This window comes from Triticum urartu, chromosome 3A (assembly GCF_056163025.1).
Source record: "Triticum urartu cultivar PI428250 chromosome 3A, HENAU_Tu73, whole genome shotgun sequence".
Classification (NCBI taxonomy): Eukaryota; Viridiplantae; Streptophyta; class Magnoliopsida; order Poales; family Poaceae; genus Triticum; species Triticum urartu.
Window position 1 is genome coordinate 635,507,989 of NC_141875.1, and position 17,754 is coordinate 635,525,742.

At 46.2% G+C, this 17,754-nt stretch overlaps 3 protein-coding genes, 1 non-coding gene and 1 pseudogene across 5 annotated transcripts; 3 read left to right on the forward strand and 2 right to left on the reverse strand.

Annotated features, from left to right (window-relative positions):
* Positions 1-241: 241 nt before the first annotated feature.
* On the reverse strand, positions 242-3,964 carry LOC125545628 (transcription initiation factor TFIID subunit 9). The gene is made up of 2 exons (XM_048709639.2): positions 3,612-3,964; positions 242-861 (listed from the first exon to the last, which is right to left on the reverse strand). Exons 1-2 carry the CDS (start codon positions 3,921-3,923, stop codon positions 517-519), a joined length of 657 nt encoding a protein of 218 aa, XP_048565596.2. The 5' UTR covers positions 3,924-3,964; the 3' UTR covers positions 242-516.
* Positions 3,965-4,035: 71 nt separating this feature from the next.
* TRNAS-GCU (transfer RNA serine (anticodon GCU)) lies at positions 4,036-4,117 on the forward strand. The gene has a single exon. It is a non-coding gene; the product is annotated as a tRNA-Ser (tRNA).
* An 829-nt stretch (positions 4,118-4,946) lies between these two features.
* On the forward strand, positions 4,947-6,207 carry LOC125547092 (putative CCR4-associated factor 1 homolog 11). Its single transcript, XM_048711109.2, has one exon. It carries the CDS (start codon positions 4,991-4,993, stop codon positions 5,930-5,932), a length of 942 nt encoding a protein of 313 aa, XP_048567066.1. The 5' UTR covers positions 4,947-4,990; the 3' UTR covers positions 5,933-6,207.
* Positions 6,208-8,227: 2,020 nt separating this feature from the next.
* LOC125547047 (putative hexosyltransferase MUCI70) lies at positions 8,228-13,351 on the forward strand (annotated as a pseudogene). The gene is made up of 7 exons (XR_015599368.1): positions 8,228-8,459; positions 8,747-8,756; positions 9,340-9,595; positions 9,672-9,848; positions 10,086-10,376; positions 11,330-12,626; positions 12,888-13,351. The product of XR_015599368.1 is annotated as a putative hexosyltransferase MUCI70 (transcript).
* On the reverse strand, positions 10,927-17,397 carry LOC147980980 (uncharacterized). The gene is made up of 2 exons (XM_087515822.1): positions 16,810-17,397; positions 10,927-10,968 (listed from the first exon to the last, which is right to left on the reverse strand). The coding sequence occupies exons 1-2, from the start codon at positions 17,395-17,397 to the stop codon at positions 10,927-10,929; spliced, it is 630 nt and encodes a 209-aa protein (XP_087371948.1).
* Positions 17,398-17,754: the final 357 nt, after the last annotated feature.

A 17,754-nucleotide genomic window follows, 5' to 3' on the forward strand; every position in this document is an offset into this window, starting at 1 on the left:
TTTTATTTATCAATAAGTGTTCCATGCTACACGCACAAAAGATATCAGCAAATTCCTGATAAAAAAATGGGTGCATCTGACAGTACATATTTATCTCTACATGTTTAGGTCCTCATTTTAACCAACCAAATGTGCTACTCCCTCCGTAAACTAATATAAGAACGTTTAGATCACTATTTTAGTAATCTAAACGTTCTTATATTAGTTTATAGAGGGAGTACATGCCATCAAAAACATGATAGGAACAGTCGCAGTAGGAACACTGATTTCACAGTCCGAAACAACGACGGAACAGACCAAGTTCAACAAAATCCATAAGTTGACAAATAATGGACAGGAATTAATTAACCAGAGAGGTGCACGGCTACAACTACACTACATGCAAGGCTGCTCCCTTTCCTCAACAATCGGCAGTTTTCATGGTGAAATAGGAGGGTCATCCCAGCAGCTACACAAGCATCAGCAAGCAGGCTTGCGGGAGCAAGCACTAGGAACCAGCCAACGATCTACAGCTAGTTAGCCCATGTTCAACTGATCAACTGTCACTAGAGAACGTTTTGCAGCTGCGGCGGCCACCGCATTCAGCTGGAAAGAAACCCCCCTCTGGCTCTGAGGCTGGTGTTGCTCGCTGCCCCTCTGATCCTGCGGATAGTTTGGATTAGGATTGGTAGGGCTTGCGCCGGCTCCCTCATTGTCATCTTCTGCTTCCTCGGTCTGAGTTGGCGGCTTCAATGCAGGTAGGAGTTGGTAGTTTTCACTCAACAATGTGTCCTGTTCGGGTGGCAAGGGAATCGAGCCGGGTGGAGCTATAGACTTGGGCAAAGGGATCTTGTTCCGGCTGCGTGCCAACTCGAGTAGAACCTGTGTAACATCAGAAAATGACTTGTCATCAACCTATGCATATAGAGTACTTCGTGTCAACTTGAATTTCCAGGGATCTGATTAAACATAAAACAAGCACTTGACTTCAAAGCATAACCACATGAGTTGCTCATAGCCCTTTATCTACGCAAGATCTTATTTAGTTGAAGGCACTGGCAGCTAACATGCAAGGGAGTATACTTGTGCATGACCCTCAATCTCTAATATCTTTGTACTACTAATATGATTCATCAACATTTTACATAATCTTCAGATACCAGCCTCGTACACAAATAAGAATCATACCCTGTTCGTTTCGTGTTTCTATAAAAGTCTGGCCATGCATTCCAAAACATTGGTTTCTACTATATGTAGCCTGTACCCGCAAAAAAAAACACACTATATGTAGCCTGTTCCCAAAGAATTGGAGGGGTGGGAGTGGAGGCACCAGTGCATCAGTGAATTGGCAGCTAACCGTCATTACGGAATGTTATGTGGGGAATGACTTGTCATCCACCTAGGCATATAATTATAGACTATTTTGTGTCAGATTTAAATTTCATGGGATCTGATAACGCGTAAAACAAGCACTTTAACTTCAAAGCATAACCACAAAGTTGTTCATAGCCTTTATCTATGCAATATCTTCTTTAGTTGCACCTAGCAGCTACTAACACGCAAGTGAGTAGACTTGTGCACGACCCTAATATCTACCTAATATGATTCATAACATTTTAGGTGTATCTTCATGTGCCAGCCTCATACACATTAAGAATCATATGATGTTCGTACACATAATATATCTAAAGAGTAAAGCCAACTAATGAAGACAACGAGTATTCTTGTTTCCATGTCCAACAGTAAAGGCGGCTGCTTACAGTACCAGCAGGATCTCTGCGCTAACAGAAGAGGTTATTTACATCTTGCTTGGTTCTCAAAGGTTACATTGTGTATATGGAACTAGTTGCACATGATTCCTAAGATTTTGGACCCTTAAGCAGATAAGCATTCAACTTTCCAAACAAGACATGGGCTCAGCTGAACATTCCTAACAAGACATGGGCTCAGCTAACATTCCTAACAAGACATAGGCTCAGCTGCAAATTTCTAAAAAGACATGGACTAAACTGAATGTCAATCTTCTGCCGCAACTGGACTCTCCTTGCATCATCTGCTACTATCTGCACCTTTAAATGTCGCCACTCCCTGGTTACCCACCAAACTGGCAAAAGTTCGGTCGGTTCGAACTTCCTAAAGGATAAAGGAGTCATCTTGGTCCTGGTGGTAGAGTGGTAGAGTACTACTTGAGATGAATCTGGGTTCAAATCCCACATTCCCCTCATATGTTTTCCTTATAATTTCAGTATAACACTGACTGATATGCTGGTCCCTCGAATGACTACAAGTGTACATGAAACAACATTTTGTAAGCTCAATTACTCAAAAACACAATCTCTGCTGTTGCGAATAGTAGCTTCTAACCACCATGTCTGAAGCTTTGGTTGATGTGGGAATGCATTCATTTAATCGAGAAGTCTTCCCCTAATTTCTATTCCCAACTACCAAGTTACCTTTCTGATCTGCGCTGGCGACAGTGCCTCCTCGTCGATACCTCATCAGCCCTCTAGCGCCTCCTGGCCTCAGGCATACCCTCCGGTCAAGAGGCCCTAACAGATGATCCCTTTCTATGTGGTTATTCGACATAACCCATGCCATGAAGAGCGTCCAAATATAATGAAAGTTATGGATAATGCACATAATATAAGTAAAGCCTCATCAAGAAACTGAGTAGTCTTGTTTCCAGTTCCAACAGTCAGGAGGCTGCTACATTACCAGCAGCATCTCTGCACTAAGGTTGCATTGTGTGTATGGAAATAGTTGCACATGATTCTAAGATTTTGGACCCTTAAGCAGATAAGCATCCAACTTTCCAAACAAGATATGGGCTCAGCTGAACATTCCTAACAAGACATGGACTAAATTGGAGGTCGATCTTCTGCCCCAACTTAACTATCCTTGCATCATTTGCTACGAGCTTCACCCATGGATTTAAATCTCAGCACTCCCTGGTTGCCCACCAGATTGGCAAAAGTTTGGTCCAACTTCCTAAAGGATACAGCACTCATCTTGGCCCTAGCGGTAGGGTTGAGACTTGAGAGTTCTACTCGAGACGTTCTGGGTTCGAATCCCACATTCCCTCATATGTTTTCCTGAAATTTCAGTATAACACTGACTGATATGCTGGTACCCTGGATGGCTACGAGTGTAGACAAAATGACATTTCGTGAGCTGAAGGACTCAAAACCGCAATTCCTTGGTTGCAGATGGCTGCTTCTAACCACCATGTCTGAAACTTTGATTGATGTGTTCTTATTGTGGAATGCATTCATTTAATCGATAAGCTGACCCTTATTTGAAATTTATATTTTCCCCAAAATATCTCTCAGCCAAGAACCATATATGAACTCACTGAACTGAATCCGCGACACATCGGCGCATCCTCTACTGTGCTTATTCTTTTCCCAATCGGAGTCCACAACATTACTCCCTCCGAATCTGATAGGTTCACAGGAAAGCCGCTCCTCGATCTAGAATTTAAAGTGGCCCCTTATCCTCGTCATTCACCAAATGAATGAAGCTACGGGACCTGGTAATTTGTCCGAATCTAACGAAGATATACTCTAGGGTTTTTGGTGAGATTGATGGTACTCCAAAATTCCTACAATAAAAGGAAAAAAAAGAAAACGTACCTCGCGCGGCGGCGGCTGGGAGAAGGAGAAGTTGACCTTGGCCTGGATGGCGAGGCGGACGTCGTCGGCGTCCATCTGGGGCTTGGCCGCGTGGTCGGCGTAGACCTGGGCATCGCCGAGCACGTCCCCGACGTAGCGGTAGGCCAGGTCCAGGAACTGGTGCACGACGCGCGGCTCGTACTCGCCCTCGCCGAGCCCCATCGAGCGGAGGAGCTCCCGCACCACGCGCGCGTCGCGAGGCTCGTCCGCGCCGGAGGCTCCTCCCGCCGCCGCGGACGGGAGCGATGGCCTCACGCCTCCGCCGCCGTCCATGGTCTGACTGCTGTTTCTTGGGGCCTTGGCTGGTGGTGGGATTTCAGGGAGCGAGTTGGGTTTAGATATCACAACCATTTTTCAGGGAGAAGTAGGTGCTAGAACAACAAGCGACGCTTTGGCCGAGTGGTTAAGGCGTGTGCCTGCTAAGTACATGGGGTTTCCCCGCGAGAGTTCGAATCTCTCAGGCGTCGCAATTTTTTTTTCATTTTCGTCCGTGGCTCATATATCTATTGACTTCATGGTCTCTTTTTAGAACATCAGGGAAGCATTGATGCTTCATGATCTCTTTATTTTTTGCACGGATTTTCTTTTGAAAAGAAAGGGGTTGCCTCCTAACGTATTTTATTAAAAACGAGGCACAATTTTTAGTGCTGCCTCCTCTTCCAAGCTTAAGTTTTCTCCTCCTCGCGCTGGCGCCGCCGCGGCTCCGCCTAGTCTCCGGGTGGCCTTAGTGCCATGGAGGGGATACAGCACGGCGAGCTTACATATTACAGGAAAAAAACGATCGCAACAGCGAGAGTGAGACCTAGGAAGCCCAGCTGCATATCCTCCTTGCTCGCACTCATCTTCACCAGGCGATCTGCAGAAGTTCTCTTCTTCGACGATCTAGTAGTCGCAAGTGTCTCCGAAGTAGCACCGATTGATCGCCCGAGCACAAAATCTTCCATTGATGGATCATGGCACTCACATCATCGTCGACTCAGCCTCACAGGAGGCCGGGCACGCTGCCGATCACCGTACCGGCTGCACACAGTCCCCCTCGATTAATCGATTATGGCGCAAAGAAACTGAGACGAAGAACCCACCGAAGACGGCGGCGACGAGGGAGCGCGCGTCGCCACCCCACCGACGTGTGTCCGAGTCCCACAATTTCTATATGAGCGTCGTACCGTATCTAACTCGAAACCCAATCCTGTGTCCGACTCCGACCGCAGCTCCTTTTCTTGTCCGACCGCAGCTCCGCACCCTCCTTTTATATACGCCTCTGCGCCGCTTATAGCAACACAATTACAACAAGAGATCTCTAATCTAACAACAAGTCAACAAGAGATCGAGATCGAGATATGCACCGTGGGCGCATCGCCGTGAACCCGGCCGCCGTCACGTTCGCCATGTTTCCGCCGCCGCCGCCGCGCTTCAACTTCAACCACATGTTTCCCGTGCAGGTGGTGCAGCCCCCGCCGTTTGCCTTCCACGCTGCTCCCCTGCCGCCGGTACAGCCGGAGCTGCCGGTCCAGGTGCGCCCTGTGTGGGCGGGGAACTTCAACGAAGAGTGGGGCTACCTCCAGAGCTTCGCCGCGTGCGCCCGCTACATCGCTGTCGACGTGCACTACCCTGGACTCGTCCACGCCGCCGACCAGGACCTCAACAGCCTGCCGGTGGAGCACCGCTACGCGCTCATGAAGGCCAACGTGGACGGCCTCAAGCCGCTCCAGGTCGGCATCGCCGTCTGCGACCACCAAGGCCAGCAGGTCGCCTGGGAGTTCAACCTCCGCGACTTCTGCGGCCTCGCCGACCCGCACGACGACAAGGCCCTCGACTACCTCGCCCGCCGCGGCCTCGACCTCGACACGCTCCGCAACCACGGCGTCGACGCCTACATGCTTGGCGCGCTGCTCATGGGTTCCGGCCTCATCGGCGCCGGACACGGGCGGCCGCTGTCGTGGATCACCCACGCCGGCGCCTACGACGTGGCGTACCTTCTCAAGATTGTCACGGGCGGCGCCCCGCTGCCGCACGACGTGGCCGGGTTCCTCGGCGCCATCCAGTACTACCTCGGCCAGCATGTCTACGACGTCGCCACGATGGCGGCCAACTGCACGGGCATGCCGGTGGGGCTGGACCACATCGCCACTAACCTGCGCATCCACCCGCCGTGGGGGAGCCCTCGCCTCGCAGGCGCCGCCGGCGTGCGCGCACTTCTGGCCTTCAGGATTTTGAAGGACGGGCGGTTCGGTGGCAACGCGGAGAGGTTCCGAGGCCTGCTTCAGGGCCTGCAGCATTAGTTCTTCTTCCACGGTCGATCAGAATCGCACACGAGCAACGTCCTTGGTCAAGAATTCGAATGTGCAACGGACTCATGCCGCCTGCCGCCGGTTAAATATATTGCGCACTTGCGTCGATCATTGGTAGTTCAGAAGATTGTTATTACTACTGCAGTTTTATATACTTATTATAGGTCAAGCGTTTGTTTTTCTCATCGCAAAAATAAGAACACTTGATTTTCCTTTTCGTAGTATTCAAAACTTCCAGTCAAGGGTTCTTTTAGTGATGCGTGATGTATTTGTCGTAATAATTTACAATACTTACTTGAGTATTATATGTATATAAACCTTCTACGCAAATACAAGCATTGTATTCTATTATGTGTGTATTTTCTTAGGGCATCTCCAACGCCGAATATTGTGTGTGGTCATGTTCATAAATAGTGATATAAAGAGCCGGCCATCCAACGCTTACCGTAAACCTTCATCCGTAATACAAATAGATTCAGACATAATTCATGCGAACGGACATAAATTTGATATATTTTATATAAATCGAATGGTATTTCATCCGTTCAACTAAAACCTAAACTAATTTGTAGCCGACGGCGACGGATGTGTTCCAATCTTGACGAGTTCCCCGTCGTGCAAAAGGATAAATATTCTAATACATACATTTCAAAATGATAAATTACTTAAATAATGTAAAACCATGAATTTGAAAATTGTTTATGCAATGTAAAAATATTGTTAGCATAGTTATAAAATATGTTGATATCACTCAAAAAATGTATGTGATATTTAAAAAGTATTCATTTCAAAAAGATGTACGTGAAATATTTTTATAGTGTGAAAAATATGTTTCTGTAATTAAAAAAATAATTCATACCATTCAAAAAAAGGTGCGCTGCATTTAAAAATGCTCACGCATTTCAAAAGATGTCTTTGACATTTAAAAAAATGTTACTATATGATGTAAAAAAATGACCGCGTAGTTTGAAAAATGTTCCCTGTCATTCAACAAAAAAGCATCACCTTGTATTTGGAAAATGGTCAACACATATTCAAAAAAATATTGAAAATGATGTATTTCCTAAAATATTAATCACATAATTGAAAATTGTTCAATGTGTATTTAAATAATATTTCTTATATACACAAAAATGTACAACTTGTGTTGCATAAAATAGACATGTATTATAAAACATAAAATGGAAGAAAAGAAGAAGAAAAAACCCAAAGAAAACCAAGGAAAAATTGATAGAAAACTGATAGAAATGTTGTTTTTCCTTTTAGATCATTTGTAGTTCAGAAGATTGTTGTTACTACTACAGTCTTATTGTATACTTATAGGTCGAGAGTTTGTTTTTCTCATCGTAAAAAAAACATATGATTTTCCTTTAAGTAGTATTCAAAACTTCCAGTCAAGGTTTTAGTGATGCGTGATGTATTTGTAGTAATAATTCGCAATACTTACTTGAGTAGTATATATAAACAACCGTCAACCCGTGTACCTTCTAAGCAAATACAAGCATTGTATTTTATTATGTGTGTATTTTCTTAGGGCATCTTCAACGCCGGATATAATATTTGTTTATAAACGTGTCTGCGAAAAGTGATACGAAGAGCCGGCCGTTCAAAGTTAACTGTAAACCTTCGTCTGTAATAAAAATAGATTCAGACATACAACCCATTAACAGTCGCGGTAAGGCCGCCTCCTCGCCAATGCCATGTCGTGGATTTTTACTGTCGCATATATCTACACTACCCTAGATAACACCTCCCCACGGTGAATTCTTTCCTTCTCTTCCCCAGTCATCACAAAGGCGGCCCAGCACGCGATCTTCCCCTCTCTCTCGTTTCCTCTCCCACAGCCTGTTTGGCAAACGAAGGGAAGAGGAATAGGAGTTTTACCAGCCCTCCCCCAGGTAATAGATAAGTGGGACTTTTACACCTGAATTTCCCTTTCACTTCCCTGTCAAATTCCCATTCCACCTAAACAAACAAAGGAATAAAACTCTCTAAGCCTCAAACTTCCATTCCCTCTCTCCAATTCCACCGAACCAAACACGCTGCATGTGGAGGAGAGGAAGCGGCTGCAAGCACGCCACCGGCGCTGCCGCGCTGGGTCGATGGTGTCGTACCTCGGCGGCCGGGATCAGGCAAGGTTGATAGGAAGCAGCGGCGCCCCTCTCCCCCGAGCTCCAGATCCATGGCAGCAGCAGCGAGGTGAGCAGCGGCAAAGGCGCCTCCGTAGAGGTGCCGGTTGGCGTCTGGCAACTGGCAGAAGTGCGTGGACTAGCAGCGGCCGCAGCGATGCAGAGAAGGTGGAGGCTAGGAGGCGGAGGAAGAAGAAGGGATGGCGAGGCAGAGGAAGCGGTGGGCGGAGGCGGAGGCGGAGGAAGGAGAACGGGCAAGATGCATCGGAAGATGTCGAGGAGACGGGTCGGCAGCAGGCAAAATGAGGAGGAGCTGGGCGACGAGGGCATGGTGGCCGGCGGAACCAAGATCGGCACCTCCCCATCCAGATCTTCTGCGAGGGAACGAGGTACGTACCGCTTGCCCATGGATTCTGGAAGGATGTTCCCATCTCTATGCCTAAAATGTCTCTCTGGTCAGTGCAGTGCACTTGTACCATCTCAGCCAGGCGAGAAAATTGTGACATATCATGTTCGTCCAGTAGATACGTCAACAGATTTTGAAGGAACAAAAAGCCTTCGATCAACTCAGCCACTAATAGAAGCTCTGTTTCTACCTAAATCTTAATTTTTCAATCTCTAAGAATCAGTTTTGACAATGACATGAAACTTGTAAATCATATCATTTCATTTTCAGCCACTACATTGTACTCATGTATCAACATGCTCCATAGAAAGCTTATGCAGAACTGAATCAAACGAAGCTTCTTTCATTTTAGGAATTCGTTGAATCCTAAAAAATGTTAAATCTATCTAAGGAAGTGCTTACCACATCGACACACAGCGTGTGCTTAGTCACAATTTTACATACATCATTGCTGAGTCACCATCATATAAACTGATACCATTTCATTTTCATTTCCTGCACTCTTTCTTCCTGTTTGATCCTACAATTGGACTCATTCAGTGTACTGTTACCTATTCTTTTCACTGCGAGATGCATGGCTCATTATCTGTATGTGCCATTCTGTAAAGGGAGTCCAGTACTAGCTAATTCCACTTAGTACAAGACGTATGCCTGATTATCTGTGTGCGCAATCTGTGAAACAACATACTCTATTAAAGTTTTATATCACTGCTGCTTGCCCAGTTACTCTCTTCTCAGACTGCATAACTGAATTGCCTTAGGATCTTGTAGTTTTTCATAGTTTTCTTTTAACTGGCACATATATGTATTTTCACTGCACACATTCTTTCTCCATTGCTAACATAACACATTTTACCTGTTAGGTACTCCATCTGGTTGGATAGCAAATCGTGTTTTAATGCTGATTCAATGCTTATCATTGAGTATTTCTTACGGAGAAAGACAGCAGAGTATGCCATTTCAGCGCACTATGATCACACCTGTGTCTGGGAGGAAGTTCTTCAGAACAAGCGCTTAAGCAAGTACAATCACACTGCTATCGACGAGCAATTTTACTTTTATCAGTCTGACGTCCTGTGAAGTTTAATGCCTCTGGCCAAGATCCTGTTCTACCGAGTTGTAGGTAGCATTTACTTATTTTTGATAAATTCTCCTATGAGTAAATGAATTGATCAAGTGTATAATAATTGTGCAGATGTGCCCGAAGGTTCTTTCATCGTGCGTGCCCATACACCAATGTCTAATTTATTTTCATGCCTTTGGTTCAATGAGGCCAACCGTTTCACCTCACATGATCAATTGAGTTTTACATACACTTACTTGAAGCTCAGGAGAATGAACGCTGGAAGATATTTTCTAAATATGTTTTAAGGTAATAAATTTTCTGATAGAGCCTTCCTTCTGCTGGCTGAGCTCCTCCTGATATGTTGTATTTTATCTTAGTTAAATCTTAATAAATAATTACCTTCGATAGTCCACGCCTATGCAAAAAGGAAAAAAAATGCCGAACTTGTGTTATCTATGTTAACATTTCTTTTCATCGTATCAATGCTTACAATGGTTCACATAGAATCTTAATATGGTTCTTTTCATTTTATTGTTAAAACAGAGTGTGAAAGAGGAGCAGTAGCTAAACTGTTCCATCACCGAACTAATCGAACTGCATATCCACCCCCGACCAACCTTCATATGGATAAAAATCGTTCGTCGATGCCAATCTAAGATTGCCATTGAGGAATTGAGGGCGGAGCTACTCTTTTCATTTTGATGCATATGTACCATGCATCCAGTCTGCGGTGGGATGGAGCAGCGAGGCCGGAGACCCAGGCATGATACTGACAAGGAGCAGTAGCGTCATGGATCTGCAGGGAAGCGTCACCGAGGGATGGCTGATGTCAAGGTGAGCTTTTGTCAATCCTTCTCCCCCTTTAACTCCTGATCTTTGTCACTCTCTCTCTTTCTGCCCATATATGCAAAGATCGCACTGTTTATTTCATTCCGAATGTTGCTACCTTGTTCATCTCTTTTTGGAAATTAAGAGGACTGTATGCACTTTGTAAGCATATAAATGTTTTTCTCCTATCATTTTTGTTGACATGATGATAGGTTCTGGAATTTGGGGTGTTAACAAATTTGCTTACATATTTGTTTGTTAGGCACACATAGCTCCGGCTGCCGCGGATAGGCAGTACTCGACACATGATATCCCTCTGACTGAACCCTGTTTCGTGCAAATTCAGACATGCTCTGTATTTTTTTGGTAGGAATATTAAGCTCTAAAGACATAATTATTCAGACTGTAAGTTTTTTGCTTTGTGTTTCAGAAACCTGTACACACCTGCTTGCAAGACAAGAACGTCTTTACTGTAGTACATAATCATCTTCTTCTTGGTGGCCTGATTAGAATTATGCTAATTAACTCGCTTTGCACTTGGGGTAAATAGGCCAGACTAAAAGGTGCGATTACTAATGGCGAACAGCATGACGTCAACCTGATATTTAATAGTTGCAACTAACCAAATCAAATGAATACGAAGTATCTTCTCGGCCTGTTATCTCAGTATGTATTGCTCTTTTATTTGCTATTTTCCCAGAATTAGAGACAGTAGCTTAGAGCCCATCTATATGTTGGCTCCCATCTATTCTAGCCTGTGGCCATATCAAGGGTTCTCGCTGTCTAATTTGGTGGATATTAGCTTTGTCCTCATAGAGATTGTCCCTGGGAGCATCATTAAGCTATTGGTTGTTCCCTGCCATCCTCATGAATTTATTTTAGATTTGAATTTATAATCAAACACTGCAATTTATATTTCTATCAGTATAATTGTATGTCACCTATCCTATTTTCTGCAGGTACAGATGATTCTATGATCCAGATTCTAGGTACATCCTTCACTACTACAATCCGGGATATACTTAGAAGTGTACTGCTTATATAGTGAATATCTTCAATTCATATGGTCCTCTGCTGAACACTCGCTGCTATCTTTGGTTCATATGGTCGCCGGCTTGACGCTCATTGCTATCTTTGGTCATATGTTCGTCGACTGGACAATCGTTGCTATCTTTGATTCATAAGTTCTGCATAGTTGGTTAGTTCAGATTTTTGAGGGAATGGTTGGTGCAGAGTTAGTTTTTATGGTTATTGAAACCATGCAAATTTTATCTTTCCCCCCTCCTCTCCGGTCACTTAAATTTAAAACGCATACATGTTCATTTATGAACTCTGCACCAGCACAGATGAACCATGCAATCTATTCTAGGAATTTGACTCAGATTTCCATTGTAGGGACACGAAGGTACATATTGCATCATCTGTTGTTACTGCACCATTGCTCCCTAACCTGAGCCATGAAATTATTCACCTGTCATCTCACGAGGAAGAGTTTAGTCAGATGATTCATAACATCTTCTGATTTTTCAAACATTCAAGCCTGTTTCATATGCCACTTCATTTGGTTAATTTTTTTGTTTTTCATTACATTTTGATGCATGGCGCCCTTATATTTTCTGCTGGGGGCATTTGAGTTAACCTGACTATTGTCCCAAGTTGTGTTATATGTTCCACAAGATGGTCCAATGGTCCTGTTAGTTCTGTTTCATTTTCCTGTTTACATGTAGCAGTGTACTTTGTTAGTTATGTCTCATGTTCTTGTTTACATGTACAATCATACATTTCCCTGTTTGAATCCCCTTAATTAGTAAGGTGGGCTCAAAAGCTTGGGTCATGAGTCACAAGAACCCGAGAAAGGCATCATATATTCCTTTTGCAAGACTCTGAGAACTTCGAATACGAGTACCCATGGTGGTTTGTCTGTTCTTAGGAGACATGCTAGGAGACATGTTGAAGAATTTTTTGACTTCCTCCGCCGGTTATCAATGAAAGCATCAATGAAAGCATTTTTTGACTTCCTCCGCCGGTTATCAATGAAAGCATTTTTTTGACTCCAGTTGATGTCTACACAATTTCTGGTTTATTGAATGGTATGGGTGCTTTGCAGACATGTCTCAGAATCCATGTTCTATTCTATTCAATCTCATATACGTCGTTTCCATTGCAAACAAATATCTTTCTTATTTCTCACACTAACAATTCTGTCAACACATGCTCGATAGCGCGACGACGAACATCCAGAGTACATCATCCGCGGTAAGCACGTGCGCTGTTCATCATGTTTGAAATATTACTGCATCATGTATCATATAAGCATGTTTGTCCTGAATCCCAACTGGAAAAGTGTCTACAACGTGTTTGTGTTCATATCTGTTTATCCATCTAAAATCATATCTCGTGTATCTCAGAAGACTCAAATTAGATCGGTTTATTGAAACTGAAGGATGGTTGATTTGGTTTGGAGTAAAACTGTAGGGTAATGGACTTTTGTGACATTGAGTTGTTTCTCGAACACAGATCCTTGGGAGAGGAAGAGTTCGAGCAAGGAATCGGATCTTCAGGTGACCGCACATTCATTCAAACCAGATGACCCACATCCACTCCCATCGTAGCTTGCTCTTTTGGGTTTCTGTAGGTTCGTTGCAATGCAGTGAAGAATTGAAATAGTTGAAGAGAACATTAAGAGGTGATGCTATAAGCTTGCTTGTGTGCTACATGATGTTGTGATTCAAAGGATTGTGCATGTTCTCACTGAATGGAAAAAAAGGCACTATAGTAAGAGTTGACTAAATGTAGAGTTTTGAATCCCTTTACCATAGTAGTTTAAATAGCAATCAGAAGTTCTTTTCCTGAGCCAGTGATTAATCAGTGCTAAAGCTGTTCCGCATATTAGTTAAAAATGTTGTATTTTAATTAGAAAGTATAATTTCATTACTGAACCAGTGACCGATCAGTGTTGAATTAGCTTTGAATATTTTGTGGAATTTCATTGAATAACTTGTCTGGATCTTTATACCAACTATAATTGTTTCATTATAAATAGAAGAGTGGAAGGGGCGTCTCCCACCTGGCACCGCCCTAACTTCCTTTCAGGAGGCGCCGCCAGGGGCGCCCCAACCCCTAATAATTCATGCAAAGATGGTATAATTCATGCAAACAGACATAAATTGGATATATTTTATATAAATTGAATGATATTTCATCGGTTCAACTAAAACCTAAACTAATTTGTAGCAGACGGTGACCTCGTAGGACTGGTCGGGTTGGGAACGGATATATATAGGGTCAGGTGGGCCAGCGTGAGCCAGGTCCGACGTGGCGGGCGCGCCCGGGCGCCCTCATATCCGGCCCATATTTGGGCTGGATATGAGGGGTGCCAGTAAGCCCAGGCATTTGAGACCCATTTGAGACATCTGTCTGGGTGAAAAAATATGATCGGGCAATGATTGGGCTGTCCTCCTGGACATATGAGATGAGTTTGATACGTTCAGCCGTAGATGCTCTTATATTATGGGACTCGGAGGGAGTAGCATGGAGCGGAGGGAGTGCATGCACGTACGTTTGTAGCTGGCTAGGCACGCGTGCATGCATGTGCCTGTCACGCCCTAGGGACGGACGGAATCGACGGCGGCTAGCCGGAGTAGCAAGTAGGGGAAGATATCGGCTTCGAGGGCCTTGAGGGACCCCCTGAGGGACAGCGGCCTGCCGCCGTGAAGCATGGCTCTTCTCCGGCAATCCAAGAACCCCCTGTGGCCGGGGACTGGTATGGTTCAGAGAGAGAAACTTGGGCGAGGAGGAGAGGGGCTCGAGGAAGCAAGAGGCGACCGGGGTACCAAGCAAGAAGAAGACCGCGGAGCAAGCTGTTGAGGTCTGGGTGTGGGGAAAGGTAAGGTTTGGGGAAGCTGTGAGGGGGAGAGGGAGAGGGGTGAGGAGCTTTTGTCCTGCGGCCTCGGCCCCCTCGGTTTTATAACGGGAGGGCAGGCTACGGCCGTGCAACCTGTGGCTGCTTTGCTTTTGCTTTGTTTTTGCTTCCATGGTTGCTTGAGGACTTTGAGGGGAGGATAGATACAAAGCTGAGGAAGAAAGAGAGAGAGAGAGAGAGCACAGGAGAAAATAATAGAAAGTGAGAGGCTAGAATGATTTCAATTTCAAACTTCATACCGTACAGCACGCTACTCGCTCGCTTATATAGCGCGGCTTACAACCCAACACTCGGCCCAGCGGCCCGTAGATCACACGACCCAAAAGCCCCTTGGTCATCTTTTAAACTCTTCGCGCCTTTGCCGCTGCGATCGCCTCTGTACTTGACTCCTTGTCACTTAGAGCATTTCTAGCCGCGCCCCCAATAGACCCCCTCAGACCACTTTTTCGTCGCCGGCGCGAAAAAAATGGCCCAGTCGCGTCTCCAGGACGCCGAAAATCGCCGGCTCGGTCATTTTTTCCGCCCGGCGGTCACAGGCCGAACCCGGCGCACTAGGGAGCAGTTGGGGGCTCCGGCGCAAGGGAAAAGCGTGGCTGGCCCACGTCGTCAGGGGAAAAGTCAAGATTTTCTTCCCAGACTCGCCTCCCACCCCCCGCGCCCTCGGCCACCACTAGCTATATCCCGGCGCCGCCCGCCACCCTTCACCGCTAGATAGTCATTCCCCGCCGGAAAAATAGCAGCGCTTCGCCGCGGCAGCCCCTCCAACAGCAGCTGGGCGTTTCCGGCCGCGGAGGAGCAGTTTAACGGCGGGTACACGCCTACCGGGCGCAAGGTGTTCGGCGATTTGCCTGCCTCGGCGATGGACTCGGATGACGAGGAAGCGCTCGCCGCGCTGCTGGAGGAGGAAGCCGAGGCCGACGTCCAGAAAGAAGAGCATCTCATGGTGCTTGCCGCCCTCGCCCAGCTGCTGGCGAGCAATGAAAAGCCGCGGCGAGGTGGCTCGGCGCCTGGGCGGGTGAAAGCAAAGAACCGGCATCGTCTCGAAGGCTACTGCATGCTCTACTCCGACTACTTCGCCAATGCTCCACTTCACGGCGAGAAAACATTTCGGCGCCGTTATCGGATGAGCCGAAAGCTCTTCCTCAGGATTGTGAATTCCATCCGGGAATTCGACAACTACTTCAAGTGCAAGATGGATTGCACCGGCGCTCTTAGATTCACCTCCATCCAGAAGTGCGCGGCAGCGATGAGGATGCTTGCATATGGAGCTCCCGGTGATTCACTCGACGACTATAGGCGCATGGCCGAGTCCACCAGCATAGAGTGTTTCTACAAGTTCTGTCGGGCAGTGGTGGCAGTGTTTGGACCACAATACTTGAGAACACCCAATGCGGAAGACACTGCTTGGATCCTAGCACAAAATGCAGCAAGAGGATTTCCTGGGATGCTTGGAAGCATCGACTGCATGCATTGGAAATGGAAGAATTGCACATTTGATTGGCAGTTGATGTACAAAGGCGCCAAAGGCGGTTGCAGTGTGGTGCTTGAGGCGGTGGCCACACAGGACCTCTGGATTTGGCACTCCTTCTTTGGTATGCCAGGAACTCACAATGACATCAACGTGCTGCAGTGCTCTCCTGTCTTTGCCAAGCTTGTTGAAGGTCATTCTCCTCCGGTGAACTTCGAGATCAATGGGCGGCACAACAACGAGGGGTACTATCTAGCTGATGGCATCTATCCGAGATGGTCGACATTTGTGAAGACCATCTCAAACCCTGTGCCAGGAGGCAAGAACGCCTGGTTTGCGAAGATTCAGGAGGCGTGCAGGAAGGATGTCGAGCGGGCATTTGGTGTGCTCCAATCTCGATTTGCTGTTGTCCGGTACCCCGCTCAGACATGGTCCAAAGATCAAATGTGGGAGATTATGACTTGCTGTGTCATCTTGCACAACATGATCATCGAGAGCGAGCAAGAAGACCCAGTGTTTGACACTGAACCATACTACAGGCAGGGTCCTCTAGCCGAAGTTGATCACCAGCTACCGGCAACTTGGACTGCCTATCTCAGTATGCGTCAGGAGATCCGAGACCCACAAGTGCATCATCAACTGTAGAAAGATCTGATTGAGCACCTATGGAGGCTCAAGGGGGACGCCGTGTGATGAAATACGAGTTTTTATTTGTTGAACTATATAATTTGTATTGAACTATTTGTTGTTGTACTATTTTGTTGAAGTATTTGATTTTTCTGTGATGAAATATGTGGTAAGAAAAAATTGTGTTGATAATTGAACGCCGAGACACGGTGAACCACGCCGAATATGGGCCTATTCTCGCCCATATGGGCCCTTTATTCGCCGAAATGGGGCTGCAAAGTGGGCCAATTTCGACGCCTGGGGGGAGCTGGGGGCGACGACTGGGCGCAAAACCGCCCCCAGCGCCGATTGTATCGCCGGCTCGCCCCTAGGGGGTGATTTTTATGCGTCCTGGGGGGGCCAACGGCTGGAGATGCTCTTACAGTACCCGTCCCTGAAGAACCAGCGTGTCCCCATGCTGGTGCTATTGGAAAGCGTTCCTTGAGCACCTCGTAGTCCTCCCAGGTGGCTGAAGCAGCAGGAATTTTCGCCCACTTGACCAGTATCTGAAGATGGGACGCGTTCCCTTTCTTGACCAATCGTTGGTCCAGTATTTCTTCAAGACAAACCCCCGGAGCAGAGAGATCGATCGGTACTGGCAGAGTGGTGAACACCGGCGTATGATCTGGCACATGATTCTTGAGCTGTGACATATGGAAAACCGGATGGACTTGACTTCCTCTTGGCAACTCCAACTTGTATGCAGCACTGCCGATCCTGTCCAGTATCTTGTATGGTCCAAAGAACTTCAGCGCCAACTTCCGACAAGGGCGATTCACCACTGTTGATTGAGCATAAGGCTGCAGTCTCAAATAGTCAATTTCCCCTTGTGCAAATACTCTGTCAGAGCGCTTCTTGTTGGCAAAGTGTTTGTATTTGCACTGGGCACATGCCAAGTGATCCTTAAGAGCAGTTGTATGTTGAGTATGCGTGGCCAACCATTCATTGACATCGGGGTTGAGAGAGGGCATGTGTCCCAAGAGCCGGCCCGTGTTTGGATCATAACCATAAAGAGCTTTGTATGGAGTATAGTCCAGTGATGAGTGATATGTAGAATTGTACCAGAATTCAGCTTGAGGCAGCTAGGTTGCCCACTTGGTAGGAAAATCATGTACTGCACACCTCAGATATATTTCCAAACATTGATTGACCCGTTCTGCTTGCCCATCTGTCCGTGGGTCATATGCCGTGCTCATTTGTGACTCAATTCCCCATATTCTGAACAACTCTTTCCAGAATGAACTTGTTGGGGAACGTAGTAATTTCAAAAAAATTCCTACGCACACACAAGATCCATCTAGGTGATGCATAACAACGAGAGGGGAGAG